The following is a 20,318-nucleotide window of genomic DNA, read 5'->3' as shown; positions in this document are numbered from 1 at the left end:
CGAGCTAGGGCTTGCCTTGGCCCTGTGTGAGGCACCCCGCGACTACAGCATTTACTCTACAAGGTGGCCCTGTGAGGCAGCAATGGTGTGTCTCCAGATGAGGCAGAGGAGGCATAGAGCCCTAAATAAAGTAGTCCAGGGGCTGGAGAGATGGCTCAGTGGTTAGGAGTGCATGCTGTTCTTCCAGAAGACCCAGGTTCAATTCCCAGCACCCACAGGGTGGCTCACCACTGTCCATAACTCCAAGATAAATAAATATTAAAAAACAAAAACAAACAAACAAACAAAAAAACAAAAAAAAAAACGTGGCCAGGTGGTGGTGGCGTATGCCTGTAATCCCAGCACTCGGGAGGCAGAGGCAGGTGGATCTTTGTGAGTTCAAGACCAGCCTGGTCTACAGAGTGAGATCTAGGACAGCCACCAAAGCTACACAGAGAAACCCTGTCTTGAAAAACCAAAAAAAAAAAAAGGGTTTGGGGATTTAGCTCAGTGGTAGAGCGAAGGCCCTGGGTTCAATTCTCAGCTCCAAAAAAAAAAGTAGTCCAGAGTCATACCACTCTGAAGGCCTGGCAGGGAGGGGGTGTTCAGGATTTCTGACCCGGAATAGACCCCCCCTCAGTCTGACCACTGAATAGGGAGTCCAGGCTGGAGGTGAGGTACAGGGTGGAGGTGTGGTCTGAGCAGACTCCTGGAGGAGGGCAATTTAACTAGAAATGAGCAAAATGTGCAGAATGAGTGAGGAGTGCAGGGTCAGGGTCAGAGAGGGCCACATGGGGTGAGTTGAAGGTCTGAGCGGAGCAACCTCACTGTCCCAGAGCAGACAGGACAGGAACTGCTGACAGGGTGGTGGCAGGACAACACCCCCCTGCATTCCCCTCTGCACCCTCCCCCAAATTTCACCCAGGTAGGGAAAGATCAAAGGAAGGGCCTTGACCTAAGTACTCTCTCCCAGAGAGGAGGCAAAATGCCCAGCTTCCTGCTGTGGACCCAAGAGGGTACAGGAACATGGCGGAGAGAGGTGTGGGGAGAAAGGGATGATGGCCCTTGATGTCAGGTTCTGGTGTCCCAATCCTAGTCCTCGGGAGCCTGGGAAGCAAAGCAGGGGCCTCGCAGGGCCTGTGGGTAGGGCTCTAGGGTTTGGAATGGGATGCGAGAAACCTGCAGGCTCCACAGAGCCTTGTCCCGCCTCCTCCCAGATCTTGACCTGCCTGTCCCCGTCCCCTGCCTGTCCCGCAGACCAGTGTTCTCTGAACAACGGTGGCTGTAGTCACAACTGCTCAGTGGCTCCTGGAGAAGGCATCGTGTGCTCTTGCCCCCTGGGCATGGAGCTGGGATCTGACAACCACACCTGCCAGATCCAGAGCTACTGTGCCAAGCACCTCAAATGCAGCCAGAAGTGTGACCAGAACAAGTTCAGCGTGAAGTGCTCCTGCTATGAGGGCTGGGTCCTGGAGCCTGACGGCGAGAGCTGCCGCAGTCTGGGTAAGACATGGTGGAGGGTGGTGGACCAGTCGTGGTCATGTCCCTACGCTACAGAGGTCGGGGCGCTTAAGTGGCCAAACACGGAGGGCTGAGACCGGTTGCCACAGAAGCAGGGTACACCCTCTGCTGACCCGACCGTATGCCTCCCACCAGATCCCTTCAAACCTTTCATTATCTTCTCCAACCGCCATGAGATCCGGCGCATTGACCTTCACAAGGGGGACTACAGCGTCTTAGTGCCTGGCCTGCGCAATACCATTGCCCTCGACTTCCACCTCAGCCAGAGCGCCCTCTACTGGACCGACGTGGTAGAAGACAAGATCTACCGTGGGAAGCTACTGGACAATGGAGGTGACTCGCTGGGTCCGGGAGCGGTGCCAGGATTGCGCACAGATGGCACTTGGGTATTCAGGGCCACAGACCCGGATCCAGGTGGCCCCAAAGCTGAGGCTCCAGCTCCCCACCCCCCACCCCCCTGTTAATTGGGTTAGATTTTGCTGTGGGTCTCGGCGCCTGATGCCCATAATTATCGTCAGCATTGCTGCTAAGCCCAATAATTAATGGAACCATCGCCCTTTCTTTGGAACGGCCTGAAGACTACCTCCTTGGAATTTCAGGCTTAGAAGGGTAATACACGGGACAGAATACCCAAGCCTCAGTCTCATGGTAGCCTGAGCCATCACAGGCTCAGTATGGAGCATCTGTTGTATACTGGGCACCAGACACAGCATTGGTCCAGACAGACAGTTTTAGATCATGTGTCAAGGTGGGTCCCTGAGGAGGTGGCATCTGGACACAGGCAAGAAAAAGGCATGTTTTACTAGAGGAGTCTGTATTGTTGATGATCAAGGGAACTTGAAAACATCTCAGATGTCCATCGCCAGAATAGTTAAGGAGACTGATCTGTTCACCACCAAGGCAGTTTCTAAAACAATAAGACTGGTGGATGTGTTAACATAGAATATCTTCAGGACACTCTGGAGCAATTTCTAGCAAGTTCCAGCATCCTCATACAGTGTCCAAACATGTTTCCAGAGGCTTCCACCCTCCCTGACCTGCTTTACCAGCTAAGCCCATCAGAGCACCCATGCAGGAAGTGGCCGCCCTCACCACCTCCTCCAGGAACCCCCTTTTCCACTCTCCTCCCAGTGGGAAAGAGGCCTGGGTGAGGAGAGTGGGGGCCTCGGGGATACCACCTGGGGGAGCCAGACCCGTTAGAGGACTTGGCAGAAGTGTCGGGGTGAGGGTGGGTCATTGAGGGACCCTAGGATCTGCACCCCTGCCCTGCCCCACCCCCGGAGTCTCTAACCACTTGCAACCCTCTCTTCCTAGCCCTGACCAGCTTTGAGGTAGTGATTCAGTATGGCTTGGCCACACCAGAGGGCCTGGCTGTGGATTGGATTGCTGGCAACATCTACTGGGTGGAGAGCAACCTCGACCAGATCGAGGTGGCCAAGCTGGACGGAACCCTCCGGACCACTCTGCTGGCGGGTGACATCGAGCACCCGAGGGCAATTGCCCTGGACCCTCGGGATGGGTGAGGAGTGTGTCCATCCCTTCCTATCCCTCCCTCACCCTGTGGTCCCCCCCCCATCCATGTTCTGTTCCACCTGGCCAGGGACACTTGTCTTGGTACTGTTGGTCCACCCCACGTGTTCTACCTGTGGTACTATCACCCCCAACTTTTGTCTTTCTCACTCTCTCCCTAGGATTCTGTTTTGGACAGACTGGGATGCCAGCCTACCACGAATTGAGGCAGCATCCATGAGTGGGGCTGGACGCCGTACCATCCACCGAGAGACGGGCTCCGGGGGCTGGCCCAACGGGCTCACCGTGGACTATCTGGAGAAGCGCATCCTCTGGATTGATGCCAGGTCAGCACTCTCTACCCACCAGGGCTGAGGCTGCAGTACCTGGGCATGGGGAGGGGCCGGGACCAGCAGGGGCAAAGGCGCAGCCAGCGCTATGAGAGGATTGGGGGCCAGGGATGGGGAAGACTGATCAGAAGAAAAGCAGGGCTGTGATCTGCAGTTACCCACCTTCCACTCGCTCGCACCCTGTGTCCTCCGCGGAGGGCTCTGCCTGCCCGGAGCAAAGAGGAGGTGCCTCTTTTCCTAACTCTCACCAGATGCCACCTGCAAGCCTGGAAATCTGGAAGACTCCCCTTGAGGTTCATGAGGCTAGGATCCCAATCCCACCCCATCCCGCACCTCCCCCTCCATCTTGCGTTCTTTCTATGGTCACCTGACGGGGCTCAGGAAAGGCGTTCCCTGGTGTATTCTGTTAGGACCCTCACTGTTCCCTCGATTGCACCCTCAGGTCGGATGCCATCTACTCAGCCCGGTACGACGGCTCCGGTCACATGGAGGTGCTCCGGGGACATGAGTTCCTGTCACACCCGTTTGCGGTGACACTGTACGGGGGAGAGGTGTACTGGACCGACTGGCGAACAAACACACTGGCCAAGGCCAACAAGTGGACGGGCCACAACGTCACCGTGGTGCAGAGGACCAACACGCAGCCCTTCGACCTGCAGGTGTACCACCCCTCCCGGCAGCCCATGGGTAAGGAAGGGGCCTGTGCCTCGCAGGCCTCTGAAAAGGAGCCCGCTGGCCCTTGGACAGGGAAGGGGTGCTGGGAGGATCGGAGGGGCCTGGGCTGGCACGGAGCGCGAGCGTTGGGGTGGGGCCCAGATGAGACGGACCGGGTAGGGCTCACATCACGAGATGTTCTTGCGGTCTTCTCTCTGGGTCAGCTCCGAATCCGTGCGAGGCCAACGGGGGTCGGGGCCCCTGTTCCCACCTGTGCCTCATCAACTACAACCGGACTGTCTCCTGTGCCTGCCCCCATCTCATGAAGCTCAAAGACAATACCACCTGCTACGGTAAGAAGCCGCTTCCCCCTGACGGCTACAGGTAAACTGAGGCTGGAGGGGCCCCTCGTGTTAAGCAAAGAAATGGCTGAAGGAGGGGTTCCAAAACCTCCTACCACACATGTCAGCAGACTGACAGAGGGGGACTTCCTCCTTAGAGTGGTTCTCAACCTGTGGGGTCGTGACCCCTTTGGGGGGAGTGAATGACCCTTTCACAGGGGTCGCTTATCAGATATGCTGCGTATTAGATATTTACATTATGATCCATGACAGTAGCAAAGTTAGAGTTACGGAGTAGCAGTGAAATAATTTTGTGGTTGGGGGGCCCCCGGTCACCACAGCATGAGGCACTGTATGAAAGGGTTTGAAGAACGAAGACAGTTGAGAACCACTGTCCTGGTGAAAGCTGACAGCATCAGAGGGGACTCGGGGGAGGGATCCAACCTAGGCAGGAACCCTGAAGGCAAGGCAAGGCAAGACTGCCTTCAGTGACCGGCCTGCGCCCCACAGAGTTTAAGAAGTTCCTGCTGTACGCACGTCAGATGGAGATCCGGGGTGTGGACCTGGATGCTCCCTACTACAATTACATCATCTCCTTCACGGTGCCCGACATCGACAACGTCACAGTGCTGGACTATGATGCCCGCGAGCAGCGTGTTTACTGGTCCGATGTGCGGACACAGGCCATCAAGCGGGCCTTCATCAATGGCACAGGCGTGGAGACCGTCGTCTCTGCAGGTTCTGGCGCTGTCCCCGACCCCAGAGCTGGCACCAATCATGTCCCCCATAGTCCTGACGTTCTTTCTCCAAACCTTGTCTCTGCTTAGTGCTGTAGCCCTAGTTTCTTCCTTACTTTTTTGGGGGGTTTTTCGAGACAGGGTTTCTCTGTGTAGTTTTGCGCCTTTCCTGGATCTCACTCGGTAGACCAGGCTGGCCTCGAACTCACAGAGATCCACCTGGCTCTGCCTCCCGAGTGCTGGGATTAAAGGCGTGCACCACCACCGCCCAGCTAGGCCCAGTTTCTTGGCCCTTGTTCCCTAGAAACCATATTCTCCTCGTCCTCTACCCTGCACATACCAACCACCGACTCCCCGTTTATGCCCCCAGACTTACCAAATGCCCATGGTCTGGCTGTGGACTGGGTGTCCCGAAATCTGTTCTGGACGAGTTACGACACCAACAAGAAGCAGATTAACGTGGCCCGGCTAGACGGCTCCTTCAAGAACGCCGTGGTCCAGGGTCTGGAGCAGCCTCATGGCCTGGTTGTCCATCCGCTTCGTGGGTCAGTCTGCGGCTCGGGGCTGGGGAGCACCCGTGTGAGGAGGGAAGGAGAGGCCTCTTACCCTCTCTTGGTCCTCTTCCCAGCAAGCTCTACTGGACCGACGGTGATAACATCAGCATGGCCAACATGGACGGCAGCAACCGCACTCTGCTCTTCAGTGGCCAGAAGGGCCCTGTGGGTACGTGCTTGCCCTGCCTGTTCCTGCAGGCCTCCCGACTCCCCAGTTAGGTGTTCCTAGTGTCTCTCTGGTGCCCTCGGCCTCTTCCAATCCCCAGCTTAGTGCCTGTTCTCACCCCAGCTTGTCCCAGATCCATGCATCCTTCTCCGTTCCCGGCCCTAGATGCGGCCCTGGTGCCAGGCTCCATGGTTATGACTCCCCATTCCTCTCCCAGGGTTGGCTATTGACTTCCCTGAGAGTAAACTCTACTGGATCAGCTCTGGGAACCACACCATCAACCGCTGCAATCTAGACGGGAGCGGGCTGGAGATCATTGACACCATGCGGAGCCAGCTGGGCAAGGCCACTGCACTGGCCATCATGGGTGAGGGCTTGGGTGGGAGGGGGGATGTTTGCAGGGCAGGCCAGGCAGAGTAGGCTGGATGGCGGGGGATCTCCTGGGTCCCCCTGTCCACTTCCGTAAGCCTCATGACTTCTGCAGGAGGGTCGAGTTAGAGGGCCTTCCCCAGGGTCTTATTCCCTCCTGTTGCCCCAGGGGACAAGCTGTGGTGGGCGGATCAGTTGTCGGAGAAGATGGGCACATGCAACAAGGCTGATGGTTCCGGGTCCGTGGTGCTGCGGAATAGCACCACGTTGGTCATGCACATGAAAGTGTATGACGAGAGCATCCAGCTAGGTAGGCAGTGGGTGAGGGGTGTGGTACCCAGAGGGCCTGCGGCAGTGGGGATGGGGGTAGAAGAGAGGCTTCAGAGCTGTCGCCATGAGCAGCCTGCCGGAGCAGTGGGCCAGGGGAGTAAAGGGTGGTTAGGCTCCACTCATCACCCACGGGGACTCCTTTTCCCCAATCTCCACTGAGAGTTGGGTTGGGTGGGACCCCGATGGGTCTGAGGTGAATGAATCCAGTGACCACCCTGTCACCGAGCAGCCCAAGCCTGTATCTTAGTCTCCCATGAAGGCCATCTAACCCTTCCGCTCCATCCACTGCCCTTCCCCAGAGCGTGAGGGCACCAACCCCTGCAGCATCAACAACGGAGACTGCTCCCAGCTCTGCCTGCCAACGTCAGAGACAACTCGCTCCTGTATGTGTACAGCTGGCTACAGCCTCCGGAGTGGACAGCAAGCTTGCGAGGGTCAGTACCTGACATCTCCCTGCCTAACCCTGAACCCCACCACACTGCTACTACATCTTGCATTTGGGAAAGACGGTGTTCATCACCCATTACCAGGCGTCTTCAGGGTTCGATGCTCATCAGGCATCACTGCTCTGAGTACTGTGGATAAAAGCTTGAGCCAGAAGATGGGGTCAGCATAGCAAGAAGCTGGACCACAAAGGGGCTGTGACTGTCCAGCATCTGCAGTAGGTTTTGGTGAGGTGGACACCAGGTGACAGAGGCAGGCCAGCTTGGCTGAAGAGGCGTGCTGTGCCCTGGGTTTATAGAATGGGTAAAATTTGGTGCTTGGCACAATGAAGAAATGGGTTGGTGGTACAGAGGTAGAGTGCACTTAGCATGCCCTGAATCCTGAGTTCTAATCCAACCACATGTGCACACAGAGGCAAGAAATGCCGCCAAGCCGTCAAGTGCCAGGGCCCCTGAGCCCTGCATTGGGCAGAGTGTGGGAAGTCTGTGATAAGGTTGTAAGCGCGGGTGGGGCCCTGTGGGTTCTCAGTCAGGTGTGCCTGGAAAGTGGTGTTTGGAGGAGATTAGCCTGCCGGTAGAATGCTTCCAGAATGGGGGAGGGAGAAACCGAGGCAGTTAGACCAGTCAGGAGACCGTGAGAAGTGTCTGTGAGGAGACAGGCTCTGGGCTGGGCAGCGGCTGGCTTGCAGGGAAGGGATGAGACTCGAGACATTTCACAAGAACTTGCTCATTTACAAGCTTGCCCCAGGACAACACTTTTCTCTAAAGTTCTCTGCCAGAAACTCTCTGCTTTGATGTGGGTGGGTGGGTGGGTGTTAGAGAAGGGAACTCTGGGCCAGCAAAGTGGAAACACGGTTTTTTTGTTTGTTTGTTTTTTTGCTGCACAGCACCTTAGAGCCTTGAATGTACCTGTGTGCACTGAGCATCTTTCAAGAGAAGACCGTTAGTGTCTGGGGTTCCCCAAATGCACTTGACAATGCTCTTTTTCCTTTCACAGAGCTTAAGCAACCAAGGCCTTGGGGGGAATTTATTTGGGCACATATTGTGTCAAAGGGATGGAAGTCGGGAAGGATTCTGGGATGCATGGATGGTCGTGCCTCCTAAGACCTGGGAACACTGGGAACGAGGCTGGCCCAGGAGCAAGCAAGGTGCTGGGAACATTGTGTTGGAAAAGGATTGAGAGTAGAGGAGACGCTGGATGAGGGGAGAACTGAGGTCAAAACCAGTGCCAAACTGGGATCTAGATTTTGGAGTCTGCTCTGATCCTCTGGAAGGCTCAGGGTTGAAGTGGAGGGCCGGGTACTGAGAAAGAAACCGAAAGTCTCTTTCTGCCCTCTGGTGGTGCTTATCGGCTCTGCAGGCGGCCCCTCCTTGCCGGGGCGCTTGGAGGCTCCACAGTCATGTGAGCCGGCTCCGGTCCAGGCTCCAGACCTCAAACCACAGTCTGAGTGTGCTGAGGTCAAGGAGATGGCTGGGAGAAACCGTCAGAAGGGACGCAGAGGAAAAACAGGTTGAGGGTGATAGGAGCCAGGTTTCCTCAGTAAGGCTCATGCCTGAGGAAGGAGTCCTTGTGTTTCAGGTGTGGGCTCTTTTCTCCTGTACTCCGTGCACGAGGGGATCCGGGGGATCCCACTGGATCCCAACGACAAGTCAGATGCCCTGGTCCCTGTGTCGGGAACTTCACTGGCTGTTGGAATCGACTTCCATGCTGGTGAGCTATTGGCCTTGAGGACTGGTCAGCACGCCCCGATAGCTTAGTGGAGTATAGTGTGTGTGTGCGCGTGCGTGCGTGTGCGTGTGCGTGCGTGCATGTGCAAAAGAGCTGCCTCACTCCTTGCCTACTGTTGTCGACACCCCGCCCCTCCAGCAAGTGCCCGGCCCCTCCAGCCTTCACTTACCTCTGTCCCGACCCTCCACATGGTTTGACTCCCTGGCTTGCCTCTGCATGGACGGCCGTTCTCATGTCTGCCCCTCTGTTTCCAGAAAATGACACTATCTATTGGGTGGACATGGGCCTGAGCACCATCAGCCGGGCCAAGCGAGACCAGACTTGGCGAGAAGATGTGGTGACCAATGGCATTGGCCGTGTGGAAGGCATTGCCGTGGACTGGATTGCAGGTGAGCTGTGGATGGGTTGAGAGGCTCTGAGAGAAAGGCAGCGAGGCCTAGGAGACACGAGGTCTGAGAAGGTGTGGGCAGGAGCCAGTGGGAACTACAGGGAAAATTTGGATGGAGAGGGACATGGCTCTCTACCAATCTTCCTGAACCAACTCCGTCCTCAGGCAACATCTACTGGACAGACCAGGGCTTTGATGTCATCGAGGTTGCCCGGCTCAATGGCTCTTTCCGTTATGTGGTCATTTCCCAGGGTCTAGACAAGCCTCGGGCCATCACTGTCCACCCGGAGAAGGGGTAAGGAGTTAGGCAAGCTGGCTTGGATCTGGCTCTGTCTCTTTGACCAAAGTTTATTCTGACAAGGCCCAACGCCTGCCTGGTCTGGGCTCTGACCCCCCACTTCCATCCCTACTCCACAGGTACTTGTTCTGGACTGAATGGGGTCATTACCCACGTATTGAGCGGTCTCGCCTAGATGGTACAGACAGAGTGGTGCTAGTTAATGTCAGTATCAGCTGGCCCAATGGCATCTCAGTAGACTATCAGGTATGGACACACCCTGGAGCTGACGGAGTAGGTGGCCCTGTGCCCCTCCCTGTCAGTTTCCCTGTGGATAACCAAAATCAGGGTTAGACATGGACCAGGAAGTGCTCTGGAGTCTTCTAACCCACCCGTCACCTAGAGCGGTCCTCCCCATGTGGAATGTGAGAAAGCTGCGTGTGGTAGTGAGTGCCTCTATAACCCCAGCACTCAAGAGGCTGGGACCGGAGGATCACTTCAAGTTTGAGGCCAGTCTTGGCTCGAATAGTGAGTTTAAGACCAGCTTGGGCTACCCAGTTAAGACCTTGTCTTGTAGGCAGTGGTGGCGCATGCCTTTAATCCCAACACTCAGGAGGCAGCAGCAGGTGGAACGCTGTGAATCTGAGGCCAGCCTGCTCTGCAGAGCAAGTTCCAGGACAGCCAGGATTACACAGAGAAACCCTGTCTCAAAAAAAGAAAAACAAAAAACAAAAAAAAAGACCTTGTTGCAAAAACTTTAAATAAATAGAGAAGGGGCTGACACTATTTGCCTAACATGCTTAGCCCTGGGTTTAGTCTCCAATACTTCAAACAATGGCAATAATAATAACTTAAATAATAAAAGTTTAAAATTGGGGAGCAGGGGCTGGGGAGATGGCTCAGAGGTTAAGAGCACTGGCTGCTCTTCCAGAGGTCCTGAGTTCAATTCCCAGCACCCACATGGCGGCTCTCAACCACCTGTAATGAGATCTGGTGCCCTCTTCTGGCCTGCAGGCACACATGCTGTATACATAATAAAAATCAATAAATCTTTAAAAAAAAAAAGTGGGGAGCAGAGGGTGTAGCATTGCCCATACATACACTTCCTACCGCCCGGGATGCACACACACTGACTAGAAGTTAGGGCCCTGGAGTGAGGTGGGTTCTTCTGACCTGCAGGGCGGGAAGCTGTACTGGTGTGATGCCCGGATGGACAAGATCGAGCGCATCGACCTGGAGACGGGTGAGAACCGTGAGGTGGTCCTGTCCAGCAACAACATGGACATGTTCTCAGTGTCCGTGTTTGAGGATTTCATCTACTGGAGCGACAGGTGAGGGCCGTGTGCTGCTTCTCCCAGGTCTCTCTCCTTCCTGGCTTACCGGCACCCTCCTCACGCCTGTCCTCTCTCCAGAACTCATGCCAACGGCTCCATCAAGCGTGGGTGCAAAGACAATGCCACAGACTCCGTGCCCCTGAGAACGGGCATCGGCGTGCAGCTCAAAGACATCAAGGTCTTCAACAGGGACAGGCAGAAAGGTGAGGCCGGGCGGTGGGCCAGGGCAGCCTGGTCTTGGGAGAAGAGGGAATGGGAGAGAAGTCAGAGCCTTCAAGGAACTTTCCAGTGAGTCACAAGAGCTGGGAAGGCTGAGCAGCAGAATGGATCTGGGTATTGGATACGATACCTTGGCTGACATTTCCAGCTGGGGTCCCAGAGGACGGAGGCACAGAAGAGCCTTGCACTGTACACTGAACTGCTTTCCGATGCTCTCTGTCCCCAGGTACCAACGTGTGTGCGTTAGCCAATGGTGGGTGCCAGCAGCTTTGCCTGTACCGGGGTGGCGGACAGCGAGCCTGTGCCTGCGCCCACGGGATGCTGGCAGAAGATGGGGCCTCATGCCAAGAGTACGCCGGCTACCTGCTCTACTCAGAGCGTACCATCCTCAAGAGTATCCACCTGTCGGATGAGCGCAACCTCAATGCGCCGGTGCAGCCCTTCGAAGACCCCGAGCACATGAAGAACGTCATCGCTCTGGCTTTTGACTACCGAGCGGGCACCTCCCCGGGCACCCCTAACCGCATCTTCTTCAGCGACATCCACTTTGGGAACATTCAGCAGATCAACGATGACGGTTCCGGGAGGGCCACCATCGTGGAGAGTGAGCTGAGCCTGAGTCCTCCCCGGGAGGGGTGTGAAGGGGCGGTCAGCACGGGCTCACAGGCACCAACCAACTCAACACTGCTGTGTGGTCCTAAGGCAGGGGTTCTCAGCCTGCGGGTCGACACCCCCCTCGTGGGGGCGAGGGGCCCTTTCACAAGGGTCGCCTGTCAGATTTGCTACATATCGGATATTTACATTACCGTTTGTAACAGTAGCAAAATTACAGTTATGAATGAAGGAGCAATGAAAGTAACTTTATGGTTGGGGTCACCACAACATGAGGACCGGCGTTAAAGGGTCGCAGCGTTAGGAAGGTTGAGGACCGCTATCCTAAGGGCTGGCCAGACCCAATGCTAGTATAGTGACCTGCACATTTTTTGCTTGTTTAGAGCCAGAAGGAGGCCGGTTCCTTCCTTGCACTGGTTTATTCTGCCCCCGGATACACAACGCCGGCAGTAGACGTGGGCCCATGCAACTCTGGTCACGTAGGATTCAGTAACTCCAGCGAGTGTCCTACCTGACCTCACCTCAGCCAAGGTCTTTTTTTTTTCCTGAGACAGGGTTTCTCTGTGTAGCTTTGCGCCTTTCCTGGAACTCACTTGGTAGACCAGGCTGGCCTCGAACTCACAGAGATCCGCCTGCCTCTGCCCCCCAAGTGCTGGGATTAAAGGCGTGCGCCACCACCGCCCAGCTTAGGAGTCAGGGTCTTAGAAGCATGCACATACATGCAGGCTGAGCTCGGCAGCCAGAGGCTTTACCAGAACAGTGAAAACCTCTGTCAGCAGAAGACAGCCTTTCACGGTCCTTTACCCCCTTACCCCTTCTGTTGTCTGGTCTTCAGCTTCAAACTGTCTGCTTGGGATCTTTGGCCCATTTGCCCCACCCCCCACCCCACCCCTTTTTTTAACTTTCTTGGTAGCCACAGATGGCCTTGATATGAACAACTGATTCTCTTCCTGCCTGTACCTTGCCCTGGCCTAGTGCTGGGGTCATTGGGGGTTATAGGTGTGCACTACCACACCTTTTTTATATGTACTAGGACTTGAACCCAGAGCCTTGTGCATGCTGGGCAAGGGCTATCACCTGAGCTCATCCTCGGCCCCCATTAGTTCCTTCTCTTTATCGACAGGTCCATACGGACCATCTAGGCACTGAACTAGGCGTAGCATATATATAGTGTATACAGCAGAAAAAGAACAGGCCTGTCCTTTGAGAGTTCTAGAACATTTCCTTCACACTGTCCTGTCTGTGTCCGAATGGAGTGTCCGAGGGCTGGTGGAGCTCAGTGGTGGAGTACGTGTTTAGCATGTACAGGACCTTGGCTCTGTCCTCAGCTGCTAAACTGGATCCTCTCAATCTGAGCTCCCTCAGGAGAGACCAGGAGCCGGCCCCTCCCTTCAAGCTGTTCATCCTACAGTGTACTCTGCCTCTGGTAGTAGCCACACAGACGTGCACTGAGGAGCCACTGAGCCTCCCCTGGCTGTGGTCCGCACCACTGACGAGCTCTGTCTCTGTTTATGTTCTTTAAACCTCATGTCTGCTTTACAAAACGTTCCTGCTCAAGGCCTCTGCCAGTAGGGTCTTTCCAGTCTGGCCCCAAGAGGATTCAGTTACCTGAAACCTCCGCACACAGATAAGCGGAACCCCAGCTCCCAAAGATTGTGACATAGGCCAAGTGTCGGGGGGCAGGGGAAGAGAAGGAAGGTGGACCATGGGTCATGGCACAGGTGGTGTGATAAGGTGATGTGGGAGGAGTTGAGGTGAGTCTGAGCTACACTCCCACATCCCACAGTTCCTCAGTGGAACAGGACCTAGTCATTCCCTTGGTGCCTGCCAGACTGCCCCTCAGCTTCTGCTCTCTGGCCCCTCTCAACCCACAGCTGTTTCTGTCTCTTCACAGACGTTGGCTCTGTGGAAGGCCTGGCCTATCACCGTGGCTGGGACACGCTGTACTGGACTAGCTACACGACATCTACCATCACCCGCCACACCGTGGACCAGACGCGCCCAGGGGCCTTCGAGAGGGAGACCGTCATCACCATGTCTGGAGACGACCATCCAAGGGCATTTGTGCTGGATGAGTGTCAGAAGTGAGCTGCCGGGCCCGAGGGGTGGGGAGCCGTGGCAGAGGGGACCTATGGGGGAGTGGGTGTGGGAAAGGCGGGCGCCGCCGTTTCTTGCTGTGTTGCCTCCTCGAGATGCATAACCTCTCTGAGCTTGAGGTTCCTCAGTGATGGAGAACAAGGATGATAATTCAAGTGTCAGAACCCAAGGGGAGGTTGAGGGCTGTAGGGGATGCTTCCAGCTTTGTGACCAGCATCCGTCACAGCCATGTTCAAAGCATTGACGCTAGTACCTTGTGATGCTAGGACTCAAAGCATCCACAAAGGTTCACTGAACCTGAGCATGTGGAAGGCCTGGGCTGGACCTGTTCAAGCCCCTAGCTGAGCCGAGGCCTTAGCCGTGAGCGACGGGGAGTACACAGGTCTGTCTACAGTGACCAAGGGGCACCGTGAAGGCAGTTGTGGGCACAAGACCTCAAAGCAGGAAAAGCGAGAAGGGAGCAGGGCAGGAGGACAGCAAGGGGGACCGTCACCGCTCTGGGCATGGCAGGCCTTTGCAGGACAGGGAAGCTGGCCCACCTGTCTCCAGCCTGCCCTGGTTTTCCTCAGTTTGCTGGGTGGACCGCTGGTGAGCCACACCCTCCCGGCTTGTGTCTAAGACAGACAGACAGACAGACAGACACACAGACACACACACACACACACACACACACACACACACACACCACCCCTGTCCCAGATCAGCTAGCGTTGGAATGTTTACCAGCAGCTTCACTAGGAAGCAAAGGGACCAACAAACCCCAGAAACAACTACACAGGGTGGTATGACCCTCACTCCTCATCTTGGCATAACTCTAGCCAGGTCCAGCCCAGGAGGCCCAGTACAAGGACCTTTTGTTCCCCTCTGCCTCAGCTGTCTGAGGACACACAGATTCCCTGCCCTGGACCTTGGTGACCTCACCTGTCTGGGCTGGTCCCAGGGCCTGTCCTCCTGGGCCTGGAGCCTCTGGGGAGAGACTGTCATGCTAAGTTTTCTGCCATTCTAGAAGAGACAGCCGCCTTGGTACTCCCCGGGTCCCTCTGGGCTGAGCCCAGGAAAATGCCCTCCCTGTATCCCAGGGCCAGTGGTTTCTGAAAAACCAGCATGACCATGCTAACGGCCTGCTCTGGCTGGAAGTCTGGGAGCATGTCCTCAGGGAGGCAGCTCAGGCCACTCTGAGGAGCGACTGGAGGACACCCATGGTGCACGGCACCCGAGGAGAGATACGAGATTGTCTTGGGGACCTGGTAGCTAAGTGTCTCAGGATAGAGGCTCAGCCATACTTCTCTCCTGACCCCCGCTGGAGCACTACTGGTCTTGGGAAGCATACAGTGGACAGGTAGAAAGTCCACTGTGTCTCTAGCTGCTGGCCACCTACTCCAGGAGAGCCTCCCCTCCCCCATCACACGACCCCACAGAATGGCTTTGACAAACTCTTGACCCACAGTGCATCCCACGTAAGCCAGGTTGATGCTCCGCTGTGAGTGTGGTCTGGGCTGGACCTGAGGGTGTGGAAGCCGCTGGCTAGACTGTATGAGTCAAGAAAGAACACTTAGGCCAGGCATGGTGGGTGCATGCCTCTAATCTCAGCATCAGGGAGGTAGAGGTAGGAACAGTGGAGTTGAGGGTCATTAGCTGCATAACTAGTTGAAGGTTAGCTTGGGATACATCAGGCCTTATCTGAGGAAGGGAGAGAGAGAGAGAGAGCAAGAAAGAGTGGTATAGCTGATGCCCCAGGACAGGCTGAATGAGATGCCACCTTCATCCATAAAGAGTTCTCTCACTAGCCAGGGATAGTGGTGCCTTTGGGAGGCAAAGACTGGCAGATCTCTGAGTTCGAGACCAGCCTGGCCTACAGAGTGAGTTCCACGACAGCCAGGGCTGCACAGAGAAACCCTGAGGAACAGACCCTACAAGGGCCTCCAAGGAGACAGTTTTGCTGTGATAGATTTGAGTCAGGAGACTAAAGAGGTGGAAGAAGCCTTAGATGTGGCTCAGTGGGTAGGCTGCTTGCCTAGCTTGTGTACAGTCCAGAGTTCAAACCCCAGCATTGCATAGTCCTGGGATGGTAGCACATGCCTATAATCCCTGCACTTGGAAGACAGAGAGGCAGGAGGATCCTAAGTTAAAAGACATCCTTGGCTACATAGAGAGTTCAAGGCCAGCCCAGGTTGGAGATCTGTGAGAGCAGGAAGGGGCTGAGGCTTGGGTGGCCCAGGGCGGGTTCTATTCTGAAACTGTTTTTTATGTTCTTGGTGAGTCTCAAAGGAAGGTGTGTATAAAGGGTCACCACCCCAGGTCAGGTGACTGAGTCTCAGAAATCAAGGTCTGAGGGTGACCATGCTGCCACGGTTGTGTTTGATATCCGCTGAGGTCCTCAACTGCCACTTCACAAGCAGCAGGGCATAGCTGAGGGGTCAGACTCCAATTCACAGAGGCCTTAAAATTATGGAGAATGCAAATTTTGAGGACACGGCCCACTTGTGCCCAAGACCAAGGAGACAGCCAACACTTATCAAGGGTTTCCTGGGTGGCTTGGTGAGGAGCTTCAGTACAGAGAGAACAATTAGCAATAAACGCACAGAAAACTCTGTCCTTGAGGTGAATATACCCTGTTTAATTTTTGCAACCCTCTGTGAGGCAGCAGTATTATCTCCCACTGAACAAGGGGAAATTGAGGCATGGAGCGCTCAGGTAAGTTGCCCAAAGGCACCTAAATGGAAAGTGGTGGAGGCAGGAGCCTGACCTGCTTGGCAACCTGGCCTCCCATCTCAGCAAATGCAGGTGGTCCTTTCCCACACCACAGCGCATCCCTGCGGGCACACGCAGTACATCGGGTCTGGCCATGTACTGCAGTAACTGCGTGTTCGGTGGCTAGGCTCTTCTCAGGCACCTAGGCTGTGTTGGCCTTTGCGGCTGTCAGGTTGTGGAGCACATCCTGGGCTCTAGTTGTCCCCGAGGCTGGCCGGTATCCTTCAAGGCAGACCCTGAGGTTCCTGCCCCCTCTGCCCCCTCCCGCCAGCCTGATGTTCTGGACCAACTGGAACGAGCTCCACCCAAGCATCATGCGGGCAGCCCTCTCGGGAGCCAATGTCCTGACGCTCATTGAGAAGGACATCCGCACGCCCAACGGCCTGGCCATCGACCACCGTGCGGAGAAGCTGTACTTCTCGGACGCCACCTTGGACAAGATTGAGCGTTGCGAGTATGATGGCTCACACCGCTACGTGAGTCTGGGGGGCAGGTGGGTGGGGACGTGAAGGGAAACCGAGTCAGAACCGCCAGGCTGCCCAGATACAGAGCACCAGACAGGGAGACCCAAGACACGGGTGAGAAAAGCCAGGAGAATAAAAATTGCCACCTGCGGTCTTGCCTTTGCCCTGGGGGGTTCTGACGTCCTTAGCCGAGGCAGAAGGCAAGAGGCATCACAAATCCTTCCCATTCCGTAACTTCCCAGGCCCCGCTTGCCCTGACCCCACTGTAGTGTTAGCATTGGTAAGAGGGCTTGAACCACGCGGGCACACTCACGCTCCTGTCTCCACAGGTGATCCTAAAGTCGGAGCCTGTCCACCCCTTTGGGTTGGCTGTGTACGGAGAGCATATTTTCTGGACTGACTGGGTCCGGCGGGCGGTGCAGCGGGCCAACAAGTATGTAGGCAGTGACATGAAGCTGCTGCGAGTGGACATCCCCCAGCAGCCCATGGGCATCATCGCAGTGGCCAACGACACCAACAGCTGTGAGTAGGGCCTCGTGCTCCTGTTCTCTGTGCTTGCACACGCGTGTGTACCTTATAGTCTTGTGTCTCTCCGGACTTCTGTTGTACAGATAAATATCTTTACATACCTTTAGACCTCCAGAAACTCCAAAAGCCCTAACATTCCTCAATCCCAGCTCCCTCAAGACATCTGTAGACACGCATGGACTTAATATACTTCGATCCATCTCGTGCAAACTGCGCGCGCGCGCACGCATGTGTGCGCACACACACACACACACACACACACACACACACACACACACTTGTATTGCTCATGCCTCTAGGAGCTTGTCCCCATCCCTGGAGATCCTGTCACAGAGCCTAGTAATTCCCTCCACCCAAAGCTACCCACACCCCAAACCTGACCTCATACCCACATGCCAGGTGCAGCCTATGCCCACCCTCATGACTGTACATAAACACATGCCTACACCTGGCCCACATGACCTGGTGTGTGTGTGTGTGTGCGCGTGTGCGCGTGTGCGCGTGTGCGTGTGTGTGTGTGTGTGTGTGTGTGTGTGTGTGTGTGTATTTCACTAACAGGCTTCCCCAAGTCTTATGCACACCCTTGGCCACCACTATACACATATCTCAAAACTTCTTAACCTAGAATCTCCTTCAAGCTTCATCTCAAAGCCCTCAGTGCTCACATACCTCAGCATCCCATGCCAGGTCCTCCCCACCGCTGTGAACCCCCCATGACTGCTGGGGTCGTACAGAGCCCTGGGATACTAGGTGGGCATCTTGGGAGTGTGCAGAATAGGGAACACTTTGCAGCTCCCTGTCTCCCTGTCTCCGCTCAGGTGAGCTTTCCCCCTGCCGAATCAACAATGGAGGCTGCCAGGATCTGTGCCTGCTCACCCACCAAGGCCATGTCAACTGTTCCTGTCGAGGAGGCCGGATCCTCCAGGAGGACTTCACCTGCCGGGGTGAGGAAGCTAGTGGGAGCCGGGGTAGAGGCTGCTGGGGGGACCTCAGTACAACAAGGGACCCTTCTTCCAGACTGCAGCCCAGGCTACAGAGCTGTACTCGGGCTGGGCCCCCACTCACGGAACCCTCTCCATCCCCAGCTGTGAACTCTTCCTGTCGGGCCCAAGATGAGTTTGAGTGTGCCAACGGCGAATGCATCAGCTTCAGCCTCACCTGTGACGGTGTCTCCCACTGCAAGGACAAGTCTGACGAGAAGCCTTCCTACTGTAGTAAGGAGCACACTCCAGCTCCCCTCTTCTCAGACTGCGGCCGCCTAGGACCTTCTCCCCCAGGCCCCTGCCCCGTGTGACCCAGCTCCTTAGTCTGAGCTCATAGAGGGCAGAAGGATTAGTCTGAACAGGGACCCTAGGAGGGGACTAAAGTCATCAGAGTTGCCCCCTGTGCCTCCTGTGACCCCACACATCCCCCCCCCCCTTTGCAGACTCCCGCCGCTGCAAGAAGACGTTCCGCCAGTGTAACAACGGCCGCTGTGTATCCAACATGCTGTGGTGCAATGGGATGGATGACTGTGGGGACGGCTCGGACGAGATTCCCTGCAACAGTGAGTGGGATGCTGCATGCCCCAGCTTCAGCCCCCGACCTTACCCTGGTTAGGTCTCAGCCTCCACCGTGTCCTCGCTCTGGCCGAGCGTGTGTCCCCAGGCCCAAGATAGCTAGTTCAGGGCACTCCAAAGACAGGCTGGAGCTCTGTCCTGGGCCTTTGTGCCCTACAGAGGGACTTTGGGCCTGATGGTACTCACGGGCCCTGTTCTAGAGACAGCCTGTGGCGTGGGTGAGTTTCGCTGCCGGGACGGGTCCTGCATCGGGAACTCCAGTCGCTGCAACCAGTTTGTGGATTGTGAGGACGCCTCCGATGAGATGGACTGCAGTGAGTGACATCCCTTCCGTGCCTACTCCATCCTCTGACCATCTCTGTCCTTTGTCCCTCCTGCCTCAGGCTGTTCTGCCCTATTTCCTCTCAGCCTTCCTGGCCCCACATAGCAGCCTGTAGCCCTTTGGGGCCCTGTCTCTGTCCCCCTTCCTGCTCCTGGGATCCATGGAGGAAGGGAAGGAAGGAAGGAGCAGCAGGGCATCTTAAGCTTTCTGAAAACAAAGGCAGCTGTTCCCAGAGTGTGTTTTAGAGGGAACTGGGAATAAACCCTGTCTTAGTTAGGGTTTCTGTTGCTGTGAAGAGACACCATGACCATGGCAACTATTATAAAGGAAATGTTTAATTGAGGTGGCTCCCTTACAGTTCAGAGGTTCAGTCCATCATCATCATGGCAGAGTGCAGGCAGACATGGTGCTGGAGCAGTAGGTGAGAGTCCTGCATCTTACAGGCAACAGGAAGTCGACTGAGACACTGGGCAGTCTCCTGAGCCTAGGAAACCTCAAGGCCCGCCCCCACAATGACACACTTCCTCCCACAAGGCCACACCCACTCCAACAAAGCCACACCTCCTAAGAGTGCCACTCCCTGTGAGATTATGGGGGCCAACTACATTCAGACTTCCACAACCCTTCCCCGCCCCCTCCGTCCACCAGGCGCCACTGACTGTAGCAGCTACTTCCGCCTGGGTGTGAAAGGCGTGCTCTTCCAGCCCTGCGAGCGGACGTCCCTGTGCTACGCACCCAGCTGGGTGTGCGATGGCGCCAATGACTGTGGAGACTACAGTGATGAGCGTGACTGCCCAGGTCAGCCCGTGGTAGCTGCCCACCGGGTAAACCTGGGTAAACGGTAGGCCCAGGGCTAGCAGCGGCATCTTCACGCCTCCCTTCCGCCCCCAGGCGTGAAGCGTCCCAGGTGTCCCCTCAATTACTTTGCCTGCCCCAGCGGACGCTGCATCCCCATGAGCTGGACGTGTGACAAAGAGGATGACTGTGAACATGGCGAGGATGAGACCCACTGCAGTGAGTACCCCAGCACCCCAGCATCCCCCACGGCGGGCATGGAGACCCTACCCGGGCTCCACACTCATAGT

The 20,318-nt window shown here is 56.0% G+C and overlaps 1 protein-coding gene across 1 annotated transcript in view; it reads left to right on the top strand.

Moving 5' to 3' along the window:
- Lrp1 (LDL receptor related protein 1) overlaps positions 1–20,318 on the top strand; it is an 80,479-nt gene that overhangs the window by 41,582 nt on the left and 18,579 nt on the right. Inside the window, exons 23-50 of the mRNA XM_036169737.1 lie at positions 1,237–1,482; positions 1,636–1,833; positions 2,815–3,019; positions 3,192–3,356; positions 3,802–4,046; positions 4,238–4,366; positions 4,865–5,092; positions 5,462–5,636; positions 5,720–5,814; positions 6,029–6,178; positions 6,350–6,490; positions 6,810–6,944; positions 8,533–8,664; positions 8,937–9,071; positions 9,236–9,365; positions 9,488–9,614; positions 10,527–10,678; positions 10,760–10,884; positions 11,127–11,504; positions 13,407–13,596; positions 16,632–16,836; positions 17,154–17,346; positions 18,171–18,296; positions 18,438–18,566; positions 18,779–18,898; positions 19,112–19,225; positions 19,882–20,031; positions 20,125–20,247. Of these exons, the coding sequence (XP_036025630.1) occupies positions 1,237–1,482; positions 1,636–1,833; positions 2,815–3,019; positions 3,192–3,356; positions 3,802–4,046; positions 4,238–4,366; positions 4,865–5,092; positions 5,462–5,636; positions 5,720–5,814; positions 6,029–6,178; positions 6,350–6,490; positions 6,810–6,944; positions 8,533–8,664; positions 8,937–9,071; positions 9,236–9,365; positions 9,488–9,614; positions 10,527–10,678; positions 10,760–10,884; positions 11,127–11,504; positions 13,407–13,596; positions 16,632–16,836; positions 17,154–17,346; positions 18,171–18,296; positions 18,438–18,566; positions 18,779–18,898; positions 19,112–19,225; positions 19,882–20,031; positions 20,125–20,247 (4,641 nt within the window). The remainder of the gene's footprint in view (positions 1–1,236; positions 1,483–1,635; positions 1,834–2,814; positions 3,020–3,191; positions 3,357–3,801; positions 4,047–4,237; positions 4,367–4,864; positions 5,093–5,461; positions 5,637–5,719; positions 5,815–6,028; positions 6,179–6,349; positions 6,491–6,809; positions 6,945–8,532; positions 8,665–8,936; positions 9,072–9,235; positions 9,366–9,487; positions 9,615–10,526; positions 10,679–10,759; positions 10,885–11,126; positions 11,505–13,406; positions 13,597–16,631; positions 16,837–17,153; positions 17,347–18,170; positions 18,297–18,437; positions 18,567–18,778; positions 18,899–19,111; positions 19,226–19,881; positions 20,032–20,124; positions 20,248–20,318) is intronic.

The sequence above is a fragment of the Onychomys torridus genome, chromosome 20 (genome assembly GCF_903995425.1).
Source record: "Onychomys torridus chromosome 20, mOncTor1.1, whole genome shotgun sequence".
Classification (NCBI taxonomy): Eukaryota; Metazoa; Chordata; class Mammalia; order Rodentia; family Cricetidae; genus Onychomys; species Onychomys torridus.
The sequence above is the reverse complement of the archived record's forward strand: the minus strand, read 5'-3'. Positions and strand labels throughout refer to the sequence as shown.